Raw genomic sequence first — 15,596 nt, forward strand, 5'->3', positions numbered from 1 at the left:
TTTGTCAGGGTCCCAGAGAGCTAGAACTAATAGGACGTGCCACTGGGGTTGTGAAGAAGTAGGGACAGTGCTCAGGACGGGGCGGATGGGGGCAGAAAACACAGGAGTGGAGCCAGCGGGTCTGGAGCCTCGGGGGAACCCGGAGCGGCGCGGGGAAGCTCAGAGGGACTGCAGGACCTACGAGGCGGGTCGTTAAGTTATGGAACATACTTTCATGTTTGGGAAATGAAAAAAAAAAAACAAACTGCTTTTATAATACAAATATAGAAAATAAAGAACTACAAGACATCCTGGATCCTTGGGGTAAACTGAATGGTTAGGTATGGACACTTCCCTGCGGAAATATATCTTCCCTGTGGAGTAGGTTGATCTATATATTAGTTCTATATTTTGGAATTATTAGCTTGATGTTTAATGAAAATATAAATGAGAATATTATTATTTATCTTATAGGATTACCATGAAGATAAGAGATAAAGAATCTGGGGCTTCCCTGGTGGCACAGTGGTTGAGAGTCCGCCTGCCGATGCAGGGGACACGGGTTCGTGCCCCGGTCCGGGAAGATCCCACATGCCGCGGAGTGGCTGGGCCCGTGAGCCATGTCCACTGGGCCTGCGCGTCTGGAGCCTGTGCTCCGCAACGGGAGAGGCCACAACAGTGAGAGGCCCGCGTACCGCAAAAAAAAAAAAAAAAAAAAAAAAAAAAAAAAAAGAGAGATAAAGAATCTGGAGGTTCCTAGACAGATAGAAGGGCTTATCATTTCTTTCTGTGCCTCTTTGCTTTTTTTTCTAGCGAGCTCCTTCTGTTACATGTTCTGTTCAGCGCTGTGTCCACTAGGGGGCAGAGGAAGAATGGGCTGGAGATTGGAAAACGTAACCAGAGACCAGAGCTACTTACCCATGTTCAGACATTGTCAATAATGTTTACCGTCAGTTCAAAGTGGGTTCAAGATTAATAGGACTAGACATCTTAACTGCCTTTGCTCAACTCATTTTCCCCTTCATGTGCAGAATCCTCTTCCATAATTTATCAAATCCATTCCTGTAAGTTTCCCTTAAGGCAAAGAGTGTAATTTTCTATCGTGGGAAAGAAAATCATTTATTTCTTCAATTTTCCGACTTTCTTTTGTAACTTCTTACAGCACCTGCGAATTACTGGGTACACAGTTATAACCCACTAAACTTGGCAGTTCTCATTGGGAAGAAACTAAAGTCGTTATCTGTTTCAAACAGACCAACGGCTTGACATCTACAACTACAACACTGCAAAACAAACTTGAAACATCCCAGGAGGGCGAGCCGGGGGGGCCAGGAGGAAAGAGACCTTCCCTTGGATGCCCCCTTTTAAGAAAAAGGGGAAATAAAAATTCAGAAAGGAAGTACTATTCGGTGTCCTTTAAGTTGGAGGGCAGAAAGATTTTTCCATCGGAGCAAACTGCAATGACATTAGCTCCCTCCCCAGGTCATGTGCTTTCCAACACTGCCCTGGCTCTGATACCCGGCTAGTAAACTTGTCTGCTCTGTAACTAATGTTCTACTTTTTCCAGACCTAATTGGCACTTCTCCTACCCAAGTTGAGATCACATGGCTAAGTAGGTCGGATCACTACATCCTGACGATGCTGTGTCTCATGTTTCAGATTCCGTTCCCAGCTCCCTGCAGGACTCAGAGGGTCTGGTGCAGGAACCCTGGCAGGAACATTCTAGCAAAATCCAGGATTTCACTAGCCAAAAAAACCCGACTTCCAATCTGTGAAGGGAATAACTTTATAACTTGTACAAGGATCAAAGGAGCACATAAGCGGAGAAAGAGAAAAGAAGATGGAAGAACACCTCAAAGAAAAAGATTTTCTTAAGGAAAAAAGGGACATAAAATTTCTACAGTAGAAACTTGTCTCCATGATTCACTTTCAAGCTCTGGTCAAAAAAGAACTTTCTGGAAAAAGTTTTCATCCTTGTGATGACCTTGCTCACTCGGACATGACTTTCGGGTGGCCTGAGGACACACACAGTTGTGAGGCTGACCTTGTTCAGAACGTTCCCGGCAAGCAGGGTCCTTTCCTCAGGGATCCTTTCTGCTCAGCGAGCAGGGAGGAGGGGGCAGTGGAAGAGCCAGGGACACTTCAGACAAGCTCAGGTCAGACAGGCTTCCCTCTAACCCCAGGTGACACAAAAATCTTCTTCCTAGAGCCTTCTGTAGGAGGAAACGGCTCCCCCCGCCCTCTGGCTGCCACCCTGTACCTCATGATCTAGCTCACTCACCCCGTTGACCTTGTGCCCTGGCATAAAAAGATCGTTATCACCCTACCCCTCCACCTCACACCACTGCCAGCCACAAACATGCTCGACAACTTGTTTCCTGGGCTTGGAGAATCGGAGAAGGCTTCCTAGAGGAAGTGACACCTATAATCTCACTGAAATAAAGGACAGGAGCCAGCCACGGGGGGGAGTAAGAGAGTGCTCGAGGCAGGGTACATGTGCAAAGGCCCAGGGGCGAGTGAGAGCATCATGCATTCTGGGAGCTAGAATGAGCCCCATATGGTTGAACGAGTCGAGGAGGTGGCCAGAGATGAGGCAGGGGCCCTCCAGTTCCTTGCCCCTCAAAGTGCAATGCACAGGCCAGCAGCGCTGGCTTCAGCCGGGAGCTTATTAGAAATGCAGAAGTTCAGGCCTGATTCCAGATTTACTCTCCCCCAGGGGATCTGATGCGCAATCACATTTGCCAAGCCTTCCTCTAAGTACGTTCAGCAGTTCAGGCTGGAGAGCGATAGGCAACGTCGACGTGATTAAGCAGGTGAATCACATGATTAAGACACATGACTTAGAGAAATCATTCTTGCTGCGAAGCGGAGGGCAAGTGGGTGAGTTAGTAGAGACCAAAATCGAAGGCAAGGAGGCGGAGTAAGAGGCTGGCGCGGTTGTCCTGGCAGGAGACGGCGGCCGCCCTGCTTGGGTGGGAGGACTAAGGGATGCAGGGAACTGGGTGGATCTGATGCACAGCTGGGGACGCAGCAGCAGGGGCAGCGGCCGAGCTGCCTGGGGCTGTCCTGGAGTTTCTCCCAAACGCAGGGCCTGGTGACAGCTCCGCCCAGGCAGGGCCGGGCAGCTGGCAGGAGGTCACGGGGTAGGGGCAGCAGTGTCGTGGGTGCGGGGAAGCAATAGACTCGAAAACAAGAGTCCCTCTATGTCTGCGCACGTGGCCCGACGCAGCACGTGAGCCAACTGGTTCCGCACCCATGCCAGGAGTGTCGCAGCCGAGCAGGGACTCCAGCGCCCCTGGGCAGCACTGCTGTCGCGCCCGTGATTCACCCTCCAGCTCAGCAAGCCCCGTGCAAAGCAGGAAGCCTGCTCAGGGTTCTTGGGGGAAAATCCAGCAGCCTTCGTATTTAGCAAGGACGATTTGTGTTAGAGAAATGTGACAGCCCAAACGGTCCCCTCCCTAAAAATCTCAGCAAAAGAAAGTGGCTAAGAACTTACATGCAAAATACATTTGTGGAAAAAAACCCTGCTTCCAAGGCAAGAGCAGAATCTCTCTGTACCTGAAGAATGGTGCCAAGAAGCAGAATTCACCCAGCAAGACTGCCACCATTCGAGCAAATCAACAGCAAAGGAGTTAAAAGTCAAAAGGAAAATTCTAGATTTCTTTTTATGCCAAATGTATGGATAATAAGGAAGGTGGGTCAGTCTTCCAATTCCTCTTGCTGGGTGAAGGGGTGAGATCAAGATGAACACAGGTCTGAGCACCCACTGTGGGATACAGGAGTGAAAGGCGGCTGGGCAAGGGGGTGGGTGGAGGCGGGCTCGCTCTGCTCAGAGAGGACACAGAAGCTCATCCTCAGTGCTGTGAGCCACAGGAGAGTCCCCTTCAGTCACACGCACAGCCGTGGCCACCATCCGAAATAACCGCGGAGGGGGTGGAGGCTGGAGGACGGGAGGGATGCTCGGGGCCTGACTGGCTAACAGATCCATCCCTCACCTGTCACGGTGCTGCCAGAGCCTTCTGCCCTCTGTCCACCTGCTCTGCCCAGCAGTTGGGGACAGACGGGCAGCTTCTCTTCTGCTGCCGTGAAAAGCAACAATCACTGGGAATATGGATGAAACACAAAAAGGAAGGTCCAGAGTCCCTGGCATTCACCCTGCCCCTCCTCATAGCCGGACTCAAAGTGCACTGGAGACTGTAACTGCACCCGAGGTGCTAATTAAGAAAACTCATCCAACATGACGACTGGGCCCCTGAGACGCTCAGGGCAGTGGGCATCACGCCATGCAGGGGGAGGGTCAGGAGGGAGGTGGCCCAGACACAGAGAGGCCCTGGAGTCAGAAAATCCAGTTCAGCCACTTACTAGGACAAGTCAGCGGATCTCTCCAAGCTTCAGTTTTCTCACGCATAACAGGGAGGTGATACTTCAATGAAAAAAAAAAAAAGAGGAAATATTCAGATAGGAGCTCCCTAATTGTTCTGCGTCAATCACCTTGGATCTACCTGTATCTACCCCCGCGTTCCCTAGCCCCCTTCCTGTTGCAATGCAAGAATCATCCTATTGAAATATCCCACCGATCTCTGCACTCGACTGTGGGCTCTAACCCCTCCCGCTCTCGGGACAGCCTTGTTCTCCCCTAGTTTCTGCATCATTTTCTGTGATGATAGGTCATCATCACATCACATCATAACGCTCTGTATCTCTCATCTTCAAACCCACCACCACCAGCAAAGAAGAGCCAACCCCTCCACCTCCCCTTCTTCTCCAGTTACCATCCATCCACTCATCTGACTTCCTTCACGGCAAAACTTCAAGACAGAGCTGTCCATCCTTCTTCCTGGCTCCCTAGAAGTTCAGGCCTCAGCCCACTCCAGCAGGCTGCTGGCTTCCCCACTCTGCTGGACACTCATTGCCAAGGTGGATGCCATTCCCTGCTACAGCAGCACACCACGTAACTGGCCCGCCCCTCCCTCCCTTTCTGAAACACTTCTCCCTCTGGGCTTCAGGGATGCCACGCGCTTGGTTCCTACCTTCCTCATGGCAGGTGACTCTCAACCCCCGTTGCTGGCTCTTTCATCAACGCCCCACTGTGGAGGTCCCCAGGGCTCCGTGTGGGGCCGCCTCGATTTCCTATCCAGGTTTCCCGGTCCCCAGGTTGCCCCCCTGATAAAGCCCCTCGGCCTGAAATACCTTTCCTGTGCTGCGGACTTTGCAATCTGTTGTCTCCTGACTCGTCTTCTGAGGCAGTGGCCCCCAACCTTTTTGGCACCAGGGACCGGTGTCCTGGAAGCCGATTTTTCCATGGACGGGGGAGGGGAGGGGGATGGTTCAGGCTGTAACGCGAGCGATGGGGCGTGGCAGATGGAGCTCCGCCCTCCCCCCACCCGCCGCTCACCTCCTGCTGTGCGGCCCCGCCCCTAACAGGCTGCGGGCTGGTGCCGGGGCTTGGGGACCCCTATTCCGAGGTGCAGACTCGTATCTATCTTTACGTGGTTGTCCAGCAGGAACCTCAGATGGAAATTGCCCAAACCCAACCTCTTGATTCCCTTCCCAAAACCAACGCCCCGGGGTCTTCCCGTCTCGGTAGGTAGGGCTCCACCATCCACCCAACGGTGCTCACCCCCGAACCCTCCCTTTTCCTGATTCCCCACGTGACGGGTCCCACCTCCAGCTGCTTTCGACTGTCTTCTATCTCCACTGCCACCAACCTGGTTCAGGCTGCCTTACACTAAGCCTGTCCTGACTAGGTTTCCGTGCTTCTCCTCTGATCCCTCTGTAGCCACCAGGAGGGGTTCATTCAGGGAGTGAACTCCTTGTCTCAAAACCCTTCACTGGTTTCCTCCTGAGAAAAATCCAGGTTCCATTCTGGGCTGCAAGGCCTGGTAACCGGCCCTCCTTCTTCTCTAACTGCTTTCGGTTCCACTCTTTCCTGTGCTTGCGATGCCGGAGCAGCCCCACTGGCTTCCTTTCAGGGCCTGGACTAGAGTGAGCTCTTTCTCGCCTCAAGGGTCTTTGCACTCACTGCTTCTGCTATTTGAAACCTCTTTCTCCAAAGCTTTGCAAGGCTGGTTCCTCCTCATTCTTCAGGTTATCACCTCAAGTGTCACCTCCTCAAAGAGACCTTCTCTGACCCCAACACTTAAAATAGGCCCTTGTGGCCCCTCGCCAAGACTCTACGCGTTGTTTCCAAGGCACCCATTGCAATCTGAAGTTGTTCATTTGCTTTCCTGTTTACTGTCCATCTCTCTCGGCTAGAGAGTCAGCTGCCCCAGGGCAAGGATCTTGTCTGCTGTGCTCATGGCTGCGTCCCCATAGCACAGAACTGTGTCTGGCACTTAGCTGATGTTAGACGCAGTACTCTGGGTGGATCACCCGCCTCACAGGGGTTTTGTGAGCATTAAATGAGAACGTAAGTCAGAGTCCAGAATGCTAACCATCACACCACGTAACCCCTCTGAGAAGTTAAGAGCACAGCACAGCTCACCACCCAGAGTGAGCCCACAGCCCTTACAGCTGTTACTACCCCCGTAGCTGATGATTCCTAGGACGCCCAAGGGGCCTCATGAACACGCCACAGGTCTGTGACCCAGCTCTACACTTACTTTCCTCCTGAAACAGAGCAGCACATTCTACCTAACTTTTGGTCCTTGATGGATTTGGGGTTTTCCAACATCACAGACAGCAACCATATTTAATTTTTGATGACCCATGAACCAGAATAAAACTGGGAAGTGGTACTAGCCTCTGCTATGACAAAGAACAATCATTAGGTAGGAATCAAAACCGTTTGGACGAAAGCTTAGAGGCATAACTGCTGGCACCAAGAAACAATCCAATGACACGTTTTGTCAGGAGGTTACTGGCGCAGGCAGACAAGACACCTCCACGGCGTGAAGTTGAAAGCGCAGTGTCCAGAGGCAGACTGCCCAGCTCCAACTCTGTTCAGTGTATGACCCTGAGCCAAGTCGTGTGCTTCAGTTTCCTCACTGTATGATGGGGACACCAGGGGCATTTGGCCCAGAGGGTTGCAAACACGAAAAGGTCACCTGTGTAAGATGCTCAGAAGAGTGCCTGGTATGTGGCAACACTCAACACATTTTAGTTCTTCTTCTTTTTCTTCTTACTCCAAGTAATCTAAAAAGCAGAAGTGAGGCAAAAATACTTTAACTACCAAATGCCAAATATACTTAAAAACAAACTGCTTTGCTGAGTTTAGACACAGAGTGAGGGTGTGTCAGAGCTGGACCTGCGGGGAGGGCAAGGTGAACTCTCAGGGCAGCAGGGTCACTGCTGCCGGATTGAGACAGAGACCCTTGGGCTTGAGGTGTGGTTTTGATTTGGGGGATGGAGTGCCACTGTATATAGTGCACCATGAAAGTTAAGAATTGGAAACAGTGTTTAGGGGTTAATATCCAGAATATATAAAGAACTACTACTGCTCAATAGCAAAAACCAATTTTTAAAATGGGCAAAGGACACATCTCCAAGGAAGATACACAAGTGACCAACAAGCACGCGAAAGGATGCTCGATCTCATCAGCATTAGGGAAATGCAAATCTAAACCACAATGGGATACCACTTCACACCCATTAGGATGGGCGTTATCAAAAAGAAAACAGGAAGTAAAGTGAGGATGTGGGGCAACAAAGATCAATGCAGCCAAAAATAATTAATTAATTAAAAAAAATGGCTTCACCTTCCAATGCAGGGGGTGCGGGTTCAATCCCTGGTTGGGGAGCTAAGATCCCACATGCCGTGGAGCAACTAAGCCCGTGCGCCACAACCACTGAGCCTGCGCTCTACAGCCCGCGAACCACAACTACTGAAGCCCACATGCCTAGAGCCCGTGCACTGCAACAAGAGAAGCCACTGCAATGAGAAGCCCCCGCACCGCAACAAAAAGTAGCACCTGCTCGCCACAACTAGAGAAAGACCACGCGCAGCAACAAAGACCCAACACAGCCAAAAATAAAAAGATAAACAAATTTATTTAAAAAACTCAAAAAACAAAACAAATGAATAAACAAAATGTGGTGTAATTGTTTGTTTTTTTTTTTTCGGTACGCGGGCCTCTCACTGTGTGGCCTCTCCTGTTGAAGAGCACAGGCTCCGGACACACGGGCCCAGCCGCTCCGCGGCATGTGGGATCCTCCCGGACCGGGGCACGAACCCGTGTCCCCTGCATCGGCAGGCGGACTCTCAACCACTGCGCCACCAGGGAAGCCCAATGTGGTGTAATTGTACAAATATTATTCAGCTATAAAAAGTGAGAGACAACTCGAATGGATCTCGAGGGCAGTATGCTAAGTGAAATAAGCCAGACACAGAAGGACAGACACTGTATGATTCACTCCTATGCGGCACCTAAAGTAGTCAAATTCAGAGACAGCAGAATGGCGGTGGCCAGGGGCTGGGGCGAGGAGGGAATGGGAGTTATTTCTTAATGGGCAGAGTTTCGGTTTTGCAACATGAAAAGTCCTGGAGACGGACTGGATGGCGGCGATGGGTGCACAACAGTGTGAGCGCACTTAACGCCGCTGAACTGTGTGCTTGATGATGAAGATGATCAATCTCATGTGTATTTTACCAGAAGTGTTTTTAAAAAGAAAACAAAACAGTGTTTCTGTCAACCTCATTACAGAAGCTTGGTTCAAAATTTCAAATATTTGTTCAAATGAGAGTAATTTAACAAACACCCACCAGTTGCTAAGTCCTGTGCTGGGAGCCCAGGGAGGAGACAGAAAGGTCACAGTTCCCGTGAGGGAATGAGAGCAAGAGGGCACAGGGCAGAAAAAGACACGAGGAACTTGATAACCTTACTAAAGAGGCAGACTGGATGAGGAGGCTTTTTTTTTTTTTTAAGATTTTTTTGATGTGGACCATTGTTTTTTTAAAAGTCTTTATTGAATTTGTTACAATATTGCTTCCGTTTTTTAAAAAATTTTATTTTTGGCTGTGTTGGGTCTTCGTTGCTGCACGCGGGCTTTCTCTAGTTGCAGCGAGTGGGGGCTCCTCTTTGTTGCGGTGCGCAGGCTTCTCAGTGCGGTGGCTTCTCTTGTTGCGGAGCATGGGCTCTAGAGTGCAGGCTCAGTAGTTGTGGCAAGCGGGCTTCAGTCGTTATGGCTCAGGGGCTCTAGAGCACAGGCTCAGTAGTTGTGGCGCAGGGGCTTAGTTGCTCCGCAGCATGTGGGATCTTCCTGGACCAGGGCTCGAACCCCTGTCCCCTGTGTTGGCAGGTGGATTCTTAACCACTGCGCCACCAGGGAAGCCCTGCTTCTGTTTTATGTTTTGGTTTTTTGGCCCTGAGGCATGTAGGATCTCAGCTCCCCGACCGGGGCTTGAACCCAAACCCCCTGCACTGGAAGGTGGACCGCCAGGGAAGTCCCGTGTATGAGGAGTCTTACCAGAGAGGGGTGCACAGGGCTTGAGCTTTAGAGGAAGAAAGCAGACATCAGCACCCCAAACCCAAGACTGCAGGGAAAGAGGACTGAAAACAGGATACAGAAAAACTTAGGGGGTGATTAACCAAGACCTCTGGAAAAGAAAATCTTTAAAATGACAGCGTAGGGTAGCGATAGAAGAAAAGAAACAGTCAGCTGCTGTCAATGGGACACCTTCTCCGACAGTTCCACGGGGAGAGAATGACTCCAGTGAGGCCGAATGAAATCCACCCCAGGACCACCAACTGCTGCGATGCCTCCTGCACTGCCGCTTTCCCCCTGAGATTTGCACTTTCAAGAATATCCATGTTATTCACACCAAGACTTTCTTCTCTGCAACATAGCAGGGCCGTTGCTGGGAGCTGGCCGGGGCCCCGGCGTCAGCAACTGGAAGTGTCGGGATGACTGCGTCCTAGGAAGCAGACCTGGGAGGGAGGAAAGAACTGGGAGGCTGAGGTCATTCTTGCTCTTCGCTTGTGCACATCAGAGGCCACGCTGAACGCGACACCTGACGCAAAAAGGGAGGCTTCACTCACTTGAAATGCAGAAATATTTATTTTGGTTTCCTTCATTGTTTTTGGAAATTCTGTTTTGGTTTATAAAACATAGAAATAGCCAACACTTAAAGCAAACATTCAAAACCCCATTGTGACAAATTATTGACTTCTTGTGCAATTAAGAATGCACGTATGAAGCTAGGCTACCAAATAGCGTTATTACAACGACAACTCTTTAGGGCAAACCCTGTTGTGCTTGTATAATACAGGTAGTCACATATCCACAAACAACTGCTTTCAACATATAAATGACAACTAAATTCAGTCACATGTGGCAAAGACTTGCAGTAAAGTGAAATGCTGCTAATTACCCAAATTAACTTAAAAAAAAAATCCCTTGAGAAGTTAATCCCAGGAAATGAGTTTTCCAGATTCCTATGTCTTAGAATTTTGGCTTGTCAAATACATTTCATAGAAATCAGGTAGCATTATGATAGAAGAGCATTAATTACCATCCATTTCTATAAGTAGCCAAGTGTATCTACTCCCTTAATTTTTTTTTTTTTTTTTTTTTTTTTTTGCGGTACACGGGCCTCTCACTGTTGTGGCTTCTCCCGTTGCAGAGCACAGGCCCCGGACGCGCAGGCTCAGCGGCCATGGCTCACGGGCCCAGCCGCTCCGCGGCATGTGGGATCCTCCCGGACCGGGGTACGAACCCGTATCCCCTGCATTGGCAGGCGGACTCTCAACCACTGCGCCACCAGGGAAGCCCCTCCCTTAATATTTTTAAAGACATGCCTTGCCTGAGAGTTTATTCTGGGGAAAAAAAGCCACTTAATCACAACGTACTCTTCTGATATGAAAACCACATTAAAAACCATCACAGACAGAGCGACGGGTTCAGTGAAGATAAAGTGGACAGTTCTTCAGGCGTCACAGTTGAACATGGCTGATCCAGGTCATTGTTTCCTTGTTGAAATGCTTGTCTTCACTGCAGAGTCTAAGGCAGATTTTTTTAATAACCCCTGGGAAGGGATGGAGGGAGGGAATCGGGTCTCGAGAAGAGGGTCGGCGAATATTCTGCTCTGTGGACGCCAGAATCCACCCGCTCTGGTGAGCGGCCATCCATCCATACCTGCGTTGTTCTCAGTTAGGTCCATCCTCTGCTCCAACAGGAGTGACAGGGGTTAATCAGAAGGGTCACATGAGATGGGGAGGGGACGGTGGCAGGGATTAAAAAAAAACCTCTGGTCCACTTGCAACCTCCTGCAGCTGGGACAGTTCTTGTTTGTAAGGGACGGTTCCCTCCAGTGCACGGTACTCTTCAGAGCAGCAGACACCTGCAGAATTTGCAGCAAGTAGCAGACATCTCAGAAATAGCAAAGTCCTAACCACTTGGTTAGCAAAAAAGGGAGACAAGTTTTCACCCTCTTTTTAAACTGAGGAAGTCGTAAATAACTTAGCACATTTATAGTTTCCCCTTTACAATTTTTTTAAGGCTCATTTTGGAAATTATGTATCACCGTGAACATGGTCTGCAATGCGACGTGACCATAAGGCAGTGTTCCATTCCCTCTAAGCTTCCTGTGATGAGAATCTGAACTCACAAGGCAGACAAAGACGCTCCTTCCCTACTTGCTGTTGTCAAAACTACCCACTGAGGCCACGGGCGGGAGAAGACCGCGGAGGCATGCGGCCTCTTCCCAACTTCCTTCCTCGCATTAGATTTTGATGGTGGAATAGAGTTCATCGATCTGTGACCTGAAATAATTCCGAAGCTCTGGCCTTTTAGCCTTCATCGTTGGGGTCAGAAGGCCGTTGTCGACAGAGAATAATTCAGGGTGGAGACTAATACCTTTGACCTGCAAAGAAACCAGGCAGTCAAAGGAGGAAAGGAGCACGGAGGCCACCTGAGTCTAAAAAGCACTTAAGCTTCCCAAGGGATAAAGACCCTTCTGGGCGACTCAAGCCAGCCTCTCAGGCCAGGTCCCGCTGCACTGTCTCAACAAAGGGCAGTGGCCTGTTGTCAGTACAGAATCAGGACTGTAGCCTGACCTCCAGGAAGAGAATTCACACTCTTGGTTACAAAAATCCCCTCCCCTACCAAACCACTCCACTACCCCTTCCGCACAGATGTCTTTACGTCACCTCATCCTCTTCTATAATATATTCACAAAAAGCATCCTCCAGTCAAAACCCCGTTTTGCAGGAATTCATACACTTGGATGCAAGTCTTACCTGTTCAAATGATTTTAGGCCAGCATCCTTCCCAAGTCTCACCATGTCTTCCAGAACAGCTTTTTGGACACCCTAATAAGGCAAGAAAAGTAAGATCCTTACTCCCGTGGCGGGAGTCCCTCAACTTTGCACTTAATGCAAAGGGCGGGTCAGAAGTAGGCTGCACACTTCGGAACCTACCTTGCTTCTGCACAGTTCTTCAAAGGAGCCTTCAAAGCCTCGCTTCCGGGCCCAGGGACCTAGCGTCTCAATGTCTGGTACCACAATTGCTATGAGAAATGCCTTTAACAGAGACAAGTAAGTTATTAACGGGCTCGATCCAGATGCTCTAAAATTGTGGTTCTTTATTATCTGCAGCCTGGGCCCCTGGGAGAATCTGATGGGAGTTACAGATCCTCTTTTCAGAGCATGTTACCAGCCCCAGAGTCTGTGGGGCCCAGGTTAACTCCTGCCTCTGAAATATAGACAGCGTTGGGGATTTTGCAATAAATGTTTTAAAACAACCATTGGAAATCAAAACCTAATAAAACCCTAATTTTTACTTACTCATATATATTTTAAAAAATAAAACAGGGTCAAATAAGCAAACAAGGGGATAGATATCAGATAACTGCTTTATAAAAAGAGAAAATGTATGCAGATTCATTTAGAAAAAACTCTAATACCTCATTCTTTACAATTTAGAGACAACGAAACTGAATAAAAATTAGAGGCATGGGTATGATTCCAGGTCGAAGAAAAATAGGTTCACTTTCTTGTAAGAAAATATTCTTCCAAACTTATTTGAAAATTTCAAGATTTGTAGAAATATTAACCCTCAGGAAACCAGACATCCTTCTCTTCCTTCCCACCATCTGTCCAAAATTTTAGCAAATGATGTCTCATTGCAATACTGATATTGGTTTTCGACTTTAAGATATGTTGGCTCACAACCACCATCTGCTCAAAAATGACGTAGGAGACATATCATAACAAGTTGGGTTTAATATGTTTGAAAATTCTAAACTTTCTTATAACCTGTATATCAATATTTCCCCTCATAATTAAATTAGAAGCTTATTTTACACACTCCCTTGGTATCCTTATCCAACTTCCCTTGGTAATATGAAATTAAAGAGAAAAAAACTTTTCTGGATAAGAATTGCCAAGAATAAGAGGTACAAATTTCCAGTTACAAAATAGATGAAAAAAGAAAGAAACACCAAGCAGTAAAAACCAGTAACGTGTTGATAACATTCCAGCACATCAGACATGAAAGTCAACTCACACCCATCGCAAACTTCCCATCACACTGAAAGGCCCTGGACTTCTAGGCCCGGGCCACGCTGGCCACAGAATTCACGGCTGGGGCAGTGCGTACCTGCAAGCTCTCTCCGTGGACAAACACTTGAGCGACAAGTTCACTTCGCTGGTAGATGTTTTCAATCTTCTCCGGAGCTATGTACTCTCCTTGTGCCAGTTTAAAGATGTGCTTTTTCCTGTCGATGATCTTCAAGGTGCCATTCTGTTTGGAGGGCGGGGAGCGGCCTGTGAGCAGGTCCGGCAGCTGCTTTCCCCCCAGCAGCAGGCATTTCCTGTACACTATCATTTAATCCTAATAACCTCTGGCAGGGGTCAGCTGTTAACCCATTTTGCAGAGAGGCAAACTGAGGCTTAGAGAGATTATGTAACCTCCCCCAGGCCACTGAGCAGAGTAGAGAGACAGAGAAGGGACTTGGGAGCCCCCCTCACTCCCAGCCAACCAGAGCACCCCACTTGCTCCCTTCAGCTCAGCAAGTTTCACTTTGTCTCATATCTGAATCGGCCGCTCGATGGGGTAAAGGTCCTCGAGAGCTGAGACGCGCTCATCCTCCCACAGGGCTCTGCGCAGAGCAGGGGCTGCAGAGGCAGCAGCTCACTTCCCTCTGTCCCTGTTCCAGGGCGGGGGCTGGAGGGGCTGTCAGCTGCCCCCATGATGACTGTGGGGATGCGAGAATCTCCAGACCAGACTCGCCAAATGCCAGTAGCTCCCACCTCCCCATCTCCCGTAAACAAAACCCCATCCCCACCCGAGGCCACTCTCTCACTTCGGAGAGTCATCCACTGGAAAGTTCTCTCAGCCCACATCAGTTTTCCTCGGTTTCCAAAGGGAGCCGACTAAGGTCCAGGGAGATTATGAGATGTGCTCCTTAGAGCCATAGTCAGAATTAGAACGGATACTTCATCCCTCCTGAGTCTGGAAAGAGGGACTTAATTTATTTCTAAATAGCCTGGGTGGACTTGCCTGCTGGTCCAGTGGGTAAGATTCCAAGCTCCCAATGTAGGGGGTCTGGGTTCAATCCCTGGTGGGGGAACTAAATCCTGTATGCATGCCACAACTGAGAGTCCACATGCTGCAACTAAAGATCCCATATGCTGCAACTAAGACCCAGCATAGCCAAAATAAATCAATAATAAATAAATAAATAAATATTAAGAAAAAGAAAAAAAAAGAACCACGGTGAAGTACCATAATGTCTATGAAAAAAATAAATAGCTTGGGTACTCTGAAATTAATTGCGGTGTGTTCTTCAAAACAATAAAAATTTCGGAGTATAAAGCACCATAAAAGAGGGCAGACAGCAGAAGCAAGAAGAACTACAATCCTGCAACCGGTGGAACAAAAACTACATTCACAGAAAGACAGACAAGATGAAAAGGCAGAGGGCTATGTATCAGATGAAGGAACAAGATAAAACCCCAGAAAAACAACTAAATGAAGTGGAGACAGGCAACCTTCCAGAAAAAGAATTCAGAATAATGATAGTGAAGATGATCCAGGACCTCAGAAAAAGAACAGAGGCAAAGATCGAGAAGATGCAAGAAATGTTTAACAAAGACCTAGAAGAATTAAAGAACAAACACCTAGAAGAATTAAAGAACAAACAGAGATGAACAATACAATAACTGAAATGAAAAATACACTAGAAGGAATCAACAGCAGAATAACTGAGGCAGAAGAACAGGTAAGTGACCTGGAAGACAGAATGGTGGAATTCACTGCTGCGGAACAGAATAAAGAAAAAAGAATGAAAAGAAATGAAGACAGCCTAAGAGACCTCTGGGACAACATTAAACGCAACAACATTTGCATTACAGGGGTCCCAGAAGGAGAAGAGAGAGAGAAAGGACCAGAGAAAATATCTGCAGAGATTATAGTCGAAAACTTCCCTAACGTGGGAAAGGAAATAGGCACCCAAGTCCAGGAAGGGCAGCGAGTCCCATACGGGATAAACCCAAGGAGAAACACGCCGAGACACACAGTAATCAAATTGGCAAAAATTAAAGACAAAGAAAAATTTTTGAAAGCAGCAAGGGAAAAACGACAAATAACATACAAGGGAACTCCCATAAGGTTAACAGATGTTTTCTCAGCAGAAATTCTATAAGCCAGAAGGGAGTGGCATGATATACTTAAAGTGA

The 15,596-nt window shown here is 48.4% G+C and overlaps 1 protein-coding gene across 2 annotated transcripts in view; it reads right to left on the reverse strand.

Moving 5' to 3' along the window:
* Window positions 1-9,956: 9,956 nt before the first annotated feature.
* ACSL1 (acyl-CoA synthetase long chain family member 1) overlaps window positions 9,957-15,596 on the reverse strand; it is a 73,924-nt gene continuing 68,284 nt past the window's right edge. For both annotated transcript variants that reach the window (XM_089903653.1, XM_089903652.1), the window contains 4 exons: window positions 13,516-13,659; window positions 12,336-12,437; window positions 12,156-12,227; window positions 9,957-11,779 (listed from right to left, as the gene is read on the reverse strand). In XM_089903653.1, the coding sequence (XP_089759779.1) occupies window positions 11,639-11,779; window positions 12,156-12,227; window positions 12,336-12,437; window positions 13,516-13,659 (459 nt within the window). In that variant the 3' untranslated portion in view covers window positions 9,957-11,638. The remainder of the gene's footprint in view (window positions 11,780-12,155; window positions 12,228-12,335; window positions 12,438-13,515; window positions 13,660-15,596) is intronic.

The sequence above is a fragment of the Delphinapterus leucas genome, chromosome 21 (assembly GCF_059928025.1).
Source record: "Delphinapterus leucas isolate spDelLeu-1000000601 "Yukka" chromosome 21, BTC_Dleu_Yukka2, whole genome shotgun sequence".
NCBI lineage: Eukaryota > Metazoa > Chordata > Mammalia > Artiodactyla > Monodontidae > Delphinapterus > Delphinapterus leucas.